This window comes from Punica granatum, chromosome 2, assembly GCF_007655135.1.
Source record: "Punica granatum isolate Tunisia-2019 chromosome 2, ASM765513v2, whole genome shotgun sequence".
Taxonomy (NCBI): domain Eukaryota; kingdom Viridiplantae; phylum Streptophyta; class Magnoliopsida; order Myrtales; family Lythraceae; genus Punica; species Punica granatum.
The window spans coordinates 15,921,444-15,933,428 of NC_045128.1; the positions used below are offsets into that span (position 1 = coordinate 15,921,444).

The window sequence follows — 11,985 nt, forward strand, 5'->3', positions numbered from 1 at the left end:
TATGCTCACGGTCACAGTTTCTCTTTCCTTCTCTATCGCAAGTTATATTTCCTCTCATTTTCCTCACACTCCAATTTATTTGTGTTCTATATTTCCAATCAACGACTTATTTCATACAAGATCTTCCATGCTTTACTCTGATGTTCCGCTCTATTGTATTTCTTCCTCGGATTCGAAGTACCTACTTGAGCGAAAGTTAACCAGTTGTCGTTCTAATCATCAACCCATCTGTAATCAGGTAACTACCCTTATACTCTCTCTTTCTTAATATGAGTTTCTTAGTGATATCTCGTAGTATTGCTAATAATACTATAACTAATATAGGAATATTATCCTAATTCCTTAAGAAAATATTATGGAATCTTTCCACTAGATTTTGTTGGTATTTACGTTTTTATTGAGAAGAACATCTCCAATAGATTTTTTAGAAATTATGCAAAATATTCTAAAAGAAGTTGTTCTGCTGATGTGTTTCAACCAAATATCGATGGACATTTCGTCTGTAATTACTGGTAAAAATCCCAATGGAACTTTGAGTAGGCATTATAGGTCAAAATATAAAAAGAGAGATGGGATTTTCAAAAAAAGAAGTTTCATATTATTAATTTTTTGAATAAAATTATTTGCATATTTTTAATAATATGTTAGTAACTTCCCCTTATTCATACACATATTTTTAGTATCATCATTTTACATGTATGATTTTATTTTATTTCTGTTGACTATGTATATATTACTAAAAACATATATATTTGGGCTAAAATTAATATTATTTCTTTTTCCTTGAAGACAATAAAATTAACTATTATTTATAATTATTACTTATTATTTTTAGTAAATATGATTGAAAAGTTCAAAAGACGTCAAACATGACACAAAAATACTAAAAGAAAAGTTGGCAGAATTGTTCAGGGAATTCTCATTGGAAATTACGTCATTAATTTTGTCTAAACTATTTGTCATGAGGATATTTGCAATAAAAAATATGTCTTCAAAGGTTTGTTAGAAAAAACATTCTCTAAAGGAAATTTAGTTGTTTCCAATAAAATATTCTAAAGTTTATTCTAAAATCCTAAAATATTTATTAAAATGCCCGTTCGTATGAATATATGCGTTTGTTCTTATATTCAACCTATTAAAATGGTAAAATTACAATGAATGGTCCCAAAACTATGCAAAAAGTTAAATTTAAATCCTAAAAGTATAAAATAGCTCAAGTAGTCCTAAATATTTGTTTAGTGTGACCCTTATGGCCCATTCCATAACTGATTGTTACGTTGATGTGGCATTTTTTTTTACGTAGCATTTAAAAAATAAATATAAATTAATAAAAAACATTCAAAAAGAAAAATTAAAAAGGAAAACCCTACCCTATTTGTAGTGGAGTGGGGGGCCTTCACTGGTGATCCCCAATCCTCGAGATGAGGTGGTCAGCGGTATTAGGTTGACCGATGAAAGACCTCATCGGGAGAGAGTGGTGGCTGGAAGGGGGGCCCAACCTCGATTTGGCCCCTCCTCTTTCCTTCTTTGTTTCGAATAGTAGGGGAAAGCGGGGGATCAGATCAGGGTGGGGGCTTCCCTTCCAGCCACCACTCTGTCCCAGTGAGCTCGCTGGTCGACCTGACACTATTAGCAACCTCATCCCTGGGGGTGGGCGTCGCCGGCGAGGGCCCTTACCCCTCGACAAATGCCTAGCCTGACAGAGGCTGGGTCTTTATGATTTTTGAATTTTTAAATGCCACGTATATAAAAAGATGTCCCATCAGCAAAACTATAACAATTACGAGACTAACTATAATTGTCACATTTAGCAAATGTTTAGAACTATTTGAGCCAAAGTGATACTTTTAGGACTTAAATTTAATTTTTTTACATAATTTTAGGACTCCGCTATAAATTTGCCCCATCAAAAAATATACGTCTGTATTTGTAACTTTCATTTTTAATCTTCAACTGTACATGTTGTTTCGTACAATTTGAAGTTTTTTTTCTTTGTGAAATTGCTTATAATATATATATTGTGTGCACCTCAGTATCTGAAAGCCCAATGGGCTCATGACTAATCTAGTCAAGTCGGATCGGTTAGAGATGACAATATGTGTCGTGTCTTGTTTAAACGGGTCGTGTCTAAATGGGTTCGTGTCAGAAAGTTCTAAACCCGAATACAACACGTTTAATAAACGTGTCGAGATTTTCAAACACCAACACAACACGTTTAATTACGGGTTGACACAGACATGACACGTCTAATCTGTTTAACTAAGCGTGTCTAAATGTGTATGTATACTTACATACACGATATGACTCTATTATCTTTAGGTACATACTATACCTACATGATATGACACTATTAACTTTAAATACACATTACTACACAATTGACATGATAAAAGCACCATAAACTGGTGATTTTTATAAACAAATTTAGATTATTTTAGTGTACTTTCTTTTATTAATTGATTCAATATGTGAAACAAATTTATTAATACGATAACACATAATATAAAACCAGTCTAACTATGTCTAAACGAGTTATAAGGGTTGAACTAAATGTGATTATTTATCGTGTCTAAACTGGTTTGATCTGTTTAGACATGAAATACATTTAGCCTTAACCCAAACCCGCTTAACTCCGTGTAGTATTCATGTTGTGTTATCGTGTCGTGTCAAGTACTGTCGATCCTAGGATAAGTCCATTAAGGGGTAATCTACCAACATAGATTTTCTTCATTCACATCCTAACTTAAAATGTTATATAGTCATTTGCTATCTTAAACCTGAGCTAGTTGGATGCTATCACTTTCATGTAGTAGCTATGATAAGTCCAAAAATAAAAATCATGTTTAAATTTAAGGAAATAATATCCTAACTCTTCCTACAAAAATTTTAGGAATTATAGTTACGAAGTATTTTTACTTACTTTAGCAGTATTTATTATGAAAACTTTATCATATTTGTGTAAGTTGGAAAATTTACAACTTGCTTGGTTACAGAGTTAAAACTCTATTTTAATTCACTACAAACTTTCTAAAATTTTAAAATGACCCAGACTTGTTAATATTTTTCAAAATGTGTTATATCCCTTCTCTTCTCACTGTTGATCGTCTTCCTTCACGCCCATCTCTCTTCTCTACCTGATTTCCCTTCAAATCTCCTCTTGCCCATCAAGAAATTTCAGAACTTTTGATTCGACCCAGAAAGATTGATTCTTAATTCGTGCAGTCAATCATGGATTGGAGCTCCCACGCGATTCCTTTCGCGGAGTTCCCGAAGGACCTCTAGCTCTGCATACTCTCCTTCCTCTCCCTCCAAGAGATCGTTGCCTTTGCCTACATGCCCTTCGTGTGTAGTGAGTTCTGGCGCCTCACTACTGCAGCTGCTAGCCCGAGCTGTTCTCCATCGCCTCACTGCCGCCTCTCGTGTTCTTCGATTGGGAACCCTCATTTACGAGTCGACTCAAGGGTCACCCCCTCCTCTATGGCGTCGTTAAGTCGTTGTTCCTATGGTTGTCCCTCTCCCCAAGCGACAAGGTCGTGAACTTCCTCAACCCAGATGGAAAAAGTAGCAGCTTTTCATTCAAGGGAGTAGCGGGGGTTGGTCTGAAATCCTAAAATTGGGAGAGAGATTCTGAGGAGAGAGAGGGAGTTGAGTGGAAAGAGAGGGGAGGAGCATTTTTTTGAAAAATAAAAGAATTATGGGTCATATTTTAGTTTTTAAAAATTTAAAATCAAACGAAATCATAAGTCGACTCCGTTACCAAATGCATCATTAAAGTTTTAGGCTTTGTTTGTTTTGTGGGGTTTGGACGGGTCGAGTGGGATAGGATGAGGCACAGTTCCAAATCCCATATCTGACAATGTGTTTTTTAAGAAGGGGAATGAATTTGGTAGGGTTTCAAACCCCACCAGACCCGTCCAAAGGTCCATTTTCTCATTCCACCAAGTTACTGGAATGAGGTGAGGCATCTTTTTTTTTTAATTATAATGAAAAAGACATTTGTATCCTTGTGTTTTAAAAAGTCCTAAAAGTCATATAAAGCTATCTTAGTTTTTAGGATTTTTAGGGTCATATAAATGTCATAGAACCTTTCCCACCCTATCCAACCCACCCCACCCCTTACCTATGCTATCCAAACATGAGATTTGAAAAACCCATCCCAATCCCACCCCACCCCTTAGTTATTTCCATCTTCATAATTCGATAATTGCAATGACATTTCATTATTTTTTAATTTTCATATATTGAAAATGAAAATAAAATTAAGTCGTTACTTTTCTTACCCTTCTTTTCCTTTTTTTTTTTTGTTTTTTCCATTTTGGTACCAGGCTTTACACTTGTACAATAATCAAAACTTAAGCTAGCAAATGTATACAACATAATAACAATTTTCTTTATAATTAGTAGTATATATTTAATTAGAATACATGCATTTTTATAAGATGTGCACTGCATGCAACACGCAGTGCCTTATGACTATTATATATAAGCATATAAGGGTGTTTTGGTTTGATGGCCCTGGAAAGTCCATATTACTCATGGAATTTTCTTTCTGTGTTTTTTTAGTCTTTCTGATTCTTTTAATGTTTAAGTTTTTTATAAAATTTTTATAATATTTTATAGGGTAAATTGCACCGGTGGTCCAAAAGGTTTCATGAATATTTTAAGTTGGTCCAAAATGTTTTTTTGGTAATTTGTTGGTACAAAAAGTTTCAAAACCGTTTCAATATAGTATATTCCGTCAATTTTCCCTGACGCCGTTAACATTTTGCTGAAGTGACGCCTCCTATGTGTCACTTCTGACACAAGGAACCAATCACAATTCGCCACGTCATTTAAGAGAAAATAAAATTTGAAAAAATCCAATAAAATTACAGAAAATAATAAAAAATACAAAAAATAGTAAAAAATTAGAAATAAAATAAAATAAAATAAAATAATTTTAAAAAAATTTAAATTATTTCTAAAATTATTTAAAAAAAAATTAAAATATTATTATTATTATTTTTAAATGTTTTTGAAAATAATTTAAAATAATAAAAATTATTTTAAATTAAAAGTTTAAAATTATTTTTAAAAGTTTTTAAAATTTAAATTAAATTTTTTTAAAAAAATTTTAAATTTTTAAAAAATTAAAATTTTATTTTTAATTTTGTTTCTAAATTTTACTATTTTTATTATTTTTTATATTTTTATTAGACTTTTTCAAATTTTATTTTCTTTTAAATGATGTGGCGTACTGTGATTAGTTACATGTGTCAAAAGTGACACATATGACTTGCTATGTCAGCAAAATGTTAACGACGTCAGGGGAATTTGACGGAATATACTATATTGAAACGGTTTTGAAACTTTTTGTACCAACAAGTTACCAAAAAAATATTTTGGACCAACTTGAAACATTCATGAAACCTTTTGGACCATCGGTGCAATTTACCCTATTTTATAAATAGCAAACTTTTGAGTTTTAATATAAATTTTTTCTTTAGAAAAATGACATACCCGAAATGTTATAGATTTTTTTTTTGGTGAAGAAATCTTATAGATTAAATGCTCTTGGCAACGCAGAAAATACTAGCTCCTATATTGTTGTTAGAGCCCAATACTTTTTCTCTCATTTATGCCCTCATTTTTTTCTTGAAACATTAAAGGTTACTTCCCCTTTCAATAAATGTGTTTTCTGGAACTCGAACTCAGGTTCTTTTTGTAGGAGTTGACTATGCTTACCACTTCAACTAACACGTGCTTGAAAAGTACATGACTTACTATTTTTTTATTCCCAATCTAGCATGTGCTTAAATTTCTTTTAAAAACGTGATTTAGTTTTTCTTTCAAATCTAGCTTGCAGTTTTTTTATCCTAAAAAGATTCCTAAATTCTCATCTTTCATTTCACTCATCCACCCTCCAATTTAAGGTGTTCAGGTGTCTACGGGGGAAATTGATTTTAAGAACCATAGTTTAGATAGAAACAAGAGTAGAGTTCGATGAGAAAAGAAGCGACATAATGAACTATGTTCAAAATTCCATATTTATTTTAGGGGCAGAAATTTTGAATAACAATATCTATTAAGCCGTTCAATGTAATTGAGTGCTGTAAAATCATGTAAATTCACCAATATGAATTGATTCAAGTAGTTGAACGCTTGTTTTTCTTATGTAAGATCTCGAATTTGAGTATTGAAAAATATAAAATACATATTGAGAGAGTTTTACTTTCTTAGTGAGCTGACCCAACACAAACTAGTCGGGGCCCGTTTAACTTCCGAATGCTATATTACACACCGAAAATCATGCGACTTCCTTACAACGACTAACCACAGGTATTGGAGTAATCATTTTACCCGCAAAAAGAAATCTAAGACAAGTGATCAGATGGAAGCATAGTTGGACCTTTTCATGGAAAAGGTCAAGTTGAACAACTGTGAGGAGGGGATGGGTTTTATAGCCGAGCTTTAGGGCCAGATACGGCTAGATTGATCAGATGCCTCCTCAATATCTTCCCTGCCGGAGATTTCGAGATGTTATCGACAAAAGCCACTCGCCTTATCTTCTTGTACGGAGCAACCTTCAAAGAGAAGTTCAACTTACAGTTTGCGGCCCAGCCATGTGAATTCAAGATGCATAGCACAAAGAGGCCAAATGATAAGTTGCTCAATACAAAGGCAAATACAAATGGAGCCGCGCCAGGCCCCCACAATTCTAGTATTGTACCTGTTTTGCAATGAAATCAATGACTTGAGTCTCGGTAATGTTGCTTCCAGCTTTTCTCACCACGAAGGCCATTGGGATCTGCCCTGCTTCATCATCAGGATATCTGCTTCCACATGATTACAATGGCAGAGCAGTCTTCGGTTATGTCAATAAGAATGCTTATCAATGTGTAGACGAGCAATATTTACAGCATTGGGATGACGAATGGCTCGATTTTATTAATGGCGAGGTAAGAACACATGTTGTTACTCACGGAATAACAGCGGCATCTGCTATTTCAGGATTTGATTGCAGTAAATGCTCCAGTTCAGCGGGGGGTACCTCGACGTATGATAAGACTTCATGATAAGAAGAAGGAAAAAAAATTGAAAGTAGGAGACTGAGAAATTAGTTGGCATATATATCTAGAGAGAGAGAGAGATCCATATTCAAGTAATTACCTGATATGCCTTGTATTTTATCAATTCTTTTAACCTATCGACAATGAAAAGGAACCCTTCGGAGTCAAAGTAACAAAGGTCGCCGGTTTTAAGCCAGCCATCTGAGTTGATGGTTTCAGCAGTTGCCTTATCATCTCCTACGTAACCTTCACAAGCAATATGTCCATCAGGAAGTGATAAAGGTGATGCAGTGATAAGCTTAAAGTAAAAGTTCTTGAGCAATCAGCAATGCACATTGAGGAAGAGCTGCCAAATATCATAGGCCAACAACTGGGGGCTTGAAACATTTAAATGTTGCACTAGCATGAGCTGAACATTTCAGAGGATAATATATCCTAACATGATCCCACACCGGAAAAAAGTCTCATTTATATGAATCAGTCTCTTCTCAATTACATCAATTTGTCGTCATCTTTGCATATGCATGCCCAATACACAATCATGAAGAAGGAAGATCAATCAATCCACATAATAAGGATTCGACAAGCAACAACCATGCCCGATCCAGCATTCATAAAGGAAATGAGCTTTGAAATGGCTAACTGTTTAGAAGTACTGCCATACAAAATTGAAAGACGAACTCAGTGGTGAGAGAAGCAAGCATGTGCATATATAAATGCATCTCATTACACACAGGCGCGCGCACACACGCACACACATTCTCGAAGGTTGTTTACAAAGTGAAGCATCGATTTAAGAACGTAGTGAGACTGGTGCAATATATATAAAAGGAACCACGGACAGGAGAAGTGCATGGAGAAAAAATGTACTTTTGCTCATTAAAGCGCAGGGAGGGTACTTTTGCCCCCAAAAGGAAGTTGCATTTCCTTAAGTTTTGTAATCTTTCTGAAACTCTGCAAGATGATTAATACATTAATCTACATGATGCAGGAAGACATAGTAAACGATCGAGCTATTATATTTAACATGGAGCATTGGATCGATGCATTACACAATGTACCTTTCATAATACAAGGCCCTCGAAGCCAAAGTTCTCCTTTCTGACCAGGGGGCAGGGCCTCTCCTGTTACAGGGTCAACTATCTTTGCTTCCATATTCTCAGAGAGGCGGCCGACCGAACCGTAACGCCTACTCTCATAAGGACCCATCATTCTACTCCCTACTGATCCACTCTCAGTCATAGCATATCCCTACAAATTAACAATATCGAAAACTTATAAGCCAGCTCTGGCAGGATTCACATATATACCTCGGAGAGCTTAACCACGACCAGATTAGACATATATGCATGATCAATATCAACAGCTTGACATGGTTATCATATCTTCTGTGGCAAGTTATGTACTCTTTCTGTATACGCAATTGGGCGTGAGTTTTCCACTTTGTTCCTATTAAACTACGATACCAAGCCAAGGTTGTTTATGTTTTGCTAAATACTATTGAAAAAAGCTTAATTAAGATCTTCACTACACTTATATACCCCATCCGGTTATTGCGTCCGCTATACCGAATATCGAAAATATTTGACAAAATGATGGCAGTTGCAGTACTATCAAATGGAGTCATCAACTGGAACTCGGAAATCCAAGGCTGATACTAAAGCATGAGGTTCAGCCACAGGATGTCATGTGAACCATCTGCCGATAAGATTATTCATCATTATGCCATAATTTATCCTAATATGTATATAGACCAATAAGCTAAACATTAAGGATCCAAATTTGCAAATTAGACTCTCCTAGAAGGTTTATCATCTAATAATTAATAAAATTACTTTACCATGTCTCCCAGGACAGGAAAGTTAATCCATTCCCGTGAGCAGTATATGATACCTAAAATTTTTTGATACCAACTAGGTTAGTTCAGGTGGTTTGACGTTTGTTTTTCTTAAATAAGCTTTCGGGTTCGAATCGTTGTGAATGAAAAAAATCTTTGATTGGAAGAGTTTTACTCCTTAGTGAACCGACTCAACTCGAACTGGATTAGTTGGGACCCATTGGGTTTTCGGAAATCACTATATACACCAAACAAATTTATTTCAATATGCACCACCTAGTATCCGAAGTCCAATAGACTCGGACTAGTCTAGGATCGAGTCTAGTCGGTCCATTAAGGGGTAAACTCTTCCAATATTGATTTTTTCTATTCACGATGCTACTCACATTTATATCAATATCTATAATTAGACCGGATTATAGGAGCACGGCCTTTATTGATATTTTAATTTATTGATAGCTTTTTTTGGTTAGGAATAATGGAATAATTTGTGGATTTTTTTTACCAGCGTAGTACATTATAGTATAAATTTTAATAGTTAATGAAGAGATTGACAAATTCAATGGAATCAGCAACTTGTCGGTCGACAACATTGGGACCATCAGTCTCGCTATACGATATGGGAAGAATGGCTTCTTTTGTTGGGATTTTGGGACTTAGTGCATTGAATCTTTCTCGATTTTATTTATATTTAGACCCCATAAATCTCGTTTGTGATCCGAAAACAGAATTAAAAAAAAATAAAATTTGTAAGCTCAGTAAAGAGTGGAGTGGGATCACCAGCATGAGCTCCACGTGGGGGAACTTGGCCCGGAACTGCTCTGACACCTTCCTGTCGAGCGGGGCGCCGCCGCACACGGCGTTCTCAAGCGAGCTCAGGTCGTACTTGTTCGTGATCTTCGATTTCACCAGGTTCATAACAATGGGCGGAGACACCAGCAGGCGAGTGGCCCTGTACTTCTCCACCGCCCTTAGCATTGCCTCGAATTCGAACCTCCGCATTATATTCAAGGTCTCCCCCATCACAAAAGCCATAATCAGCATCAAGAAGCCATAGGCATGGAACGGAGGCAGTGCGAACAGACACACACGTCGTCGTGGTTGCGGCAGCTCGGACTCGACAGGGCCAGGGTCAATCTTCGGCTCGACGTGGTAGCGTCCAGCGATCAGAGCGATCAAGTTCCGGTGAGTCATGAGCACTCCTTTGACGTGGCCGGTCGTGCCGGAGGAATAGAGTATAGTTGCCGGATCGGATGGACAAACTCGATTGACATTGCTCAGCAGTGGCATAGATGAGGAGCAGAACGAGGCCGAGCCAGTGTCGGAGTAGTGAGTCAACACGGAGTCGAATTCGGGCGAGTCAACAAGGACCACACCCAATCGGAGCTTAGGCAGAAGCTTGGAGGCGGTCCAGGAGGTGGCGAATGCGATGGAGGGGTTACTGATCCGGACCTGGTGGGCGATCTCCGAGTCGGAGCTGAGCGGGTTCGCGGGAGAGATGACCACGCCGAGGGAGAGGAGGGAGAGGTAGATGATGGGGACGTTGATGGAGGGGGGGACGAGGATGAAGGCGACATCGCCCTTGGAGAGGGAGAAGCGGGCCCGGAGGCGGAGAGTGAGGAAGCCAGCCAGGCGGAGGGTCTGGGAGAAGGTGAGCTGTTGGTCGTCGTCGGAGGAGGCGTCGATGATGAAAGTGGAGGAGGCAGCCGAGGCGGAGGTGGTGAGGAGGGAAAGGCCGTAGTCGGTGACCGAGAGGGGCTGATGATCGGTAAGCGGAGGGAGAGGGACCCGGGGACGGAGGCTGTGGAAGATTTTGGTTTTAGAGCAGAAGCCATTGATGGAGTTTACATCTGGAGGACAGTGGTTTCTCTTATCCATGGCGACGGAGGAATATCAGTTGGCTGAAAGTAATCTCAGCTCAGAGAGGGTGAAAAGAAAGGAGGGGAGGGAATGGACTCCATTTTCCGGTTCGAGTCTAATTAGGATTGGAAAAACCTTAATAAGCTGACTTGAACTCGACCTGTATTAGTTGGGATCTGTTAAACTCGACCTGTATTAGTTGGGATCTGTTAATCTTTCAGATAATGAGGTCCAGATCCAAAACAAAAAAAGGAGGGGAGGGAATATGATATTTATTCTCCCGTGCACGGTTCTCATGTATTTCTCGATGTGCATGGCCTAATATCTAAAAATCCAATTGGATTGGGCTGAAATTGAGGATTAAACTCTCTCAATATGAATATTATTCACTCATGAGACTTGAACCTGTGAAATTATTTAAGTAAAACAAACATTGAATTATTTGAACCAATTCATGTTACTTTTTTTATATTTGATAATGTAATATTTATTGCCTTTAAACCAATATTCATAAATCAGTTACAATCCAATAACACGTGATATGCTCGAAAATTTTCACAACTAAATAAATAAATTTTTTTTAGTTGAACGGAAACGAAGCCCGATACAAAATAAATAAAATTACAAACTAAATAGACGGAATATGAAGGTCCCAACAATATTTCCAAATAAAAGTGCTCCCAACTAATTATTATGTTCATCGTTAATTTTATGAGGATTAAATTCCAACTAATTATATCCGAATTGGGACCAAATATTACATGTGATACAATATCAAGTTAGACGAAAAAAAGGAGAAAAAAAAAAGGTTGTGCAGGCGAACTTTTGAGATGATTAATGGAGATTAGTACTGTTTCATCTTTTATTTTTTATTCATCAACTTATTATAAGAAATGACTAAAATAGGCTGCGTACTTCAATGGGAAAGAAGATCAAATACTTTTACATCGGCAAAAATGAGCAAGAAGTGCAGCAGCTTTCAAGTTTCTCTTTTGTCGGCAGTCGTTATGGGCATATAATAAAGTAAACTGTAGACTGAAGTGGGCTTTGCCTTCTGGAAAGATGCATTGCTGGCAGTAGCAGAGTTTTGGCCCCTTTTGGCCTGTTCAGCTGTGATTTAACGTCGTTTAACTTCATTTTAAATTCTTTCTCAATTTAATGATACGAACATTATTTTTTATAATTTTTAATTTAATAATAAATTCTTTTATATATTTTTATATATTATTATAATTAATT

At 36.6% G+C, this 11,985-nt stretch overlaps 1 protein-coding gene across 4 annotated transcripts; it reads right to left on the minus strand.

The window, feature by feature from the left end:
* Positions 1–6,116: 6,116 nt before the first annotated feature.
* On the minus strand, positions 6,117–10,864 carry LOC116196959 (4-coumarate--CoA ligase-like 9). Of its 4 annotated transcripts, none has more exons than XR_004154936.1 (6): positions 9,667–10,864; positions 8,111–8,300; positions 7,150–7,295; positions 6,963–7,047; positions 6,710–6,812; positions 6,117–6,563 (listed from the first exon to the last, which is right to left on the minus strand). XR_004154936.1 is itself a non-coding variant. In XM_031526933.1 (6 exons), the coding sequence occupies exons 1-6, from the start codon at positions 10,762–10,764 to the stop codon at positions 6,438–6,440; spliced, it is 1,749 nt and encodes a 582-aa protein (XP_031382793.1). In that variant the 5' UTR covers positions 10,765–10,864; the 3' UTR covers positions 6,117–6,437. The 4 variants fall into 4 exon arrangements, 2 of the variants coding, with proteins under 2 accessions (XP_031382793.1, XP_031382794.1); XM_031526933.1 differs by having other exon boundaries at positions 6,117–6,581; positions 6,963–7,030; XM_031526934.1 differs by having other exon boundaries at positions 6,963–7,030; positions 9,667–10,863.
* Between the last annotated feature and the right edge of the window lie 1,121 nt (positions 10,865–11,985).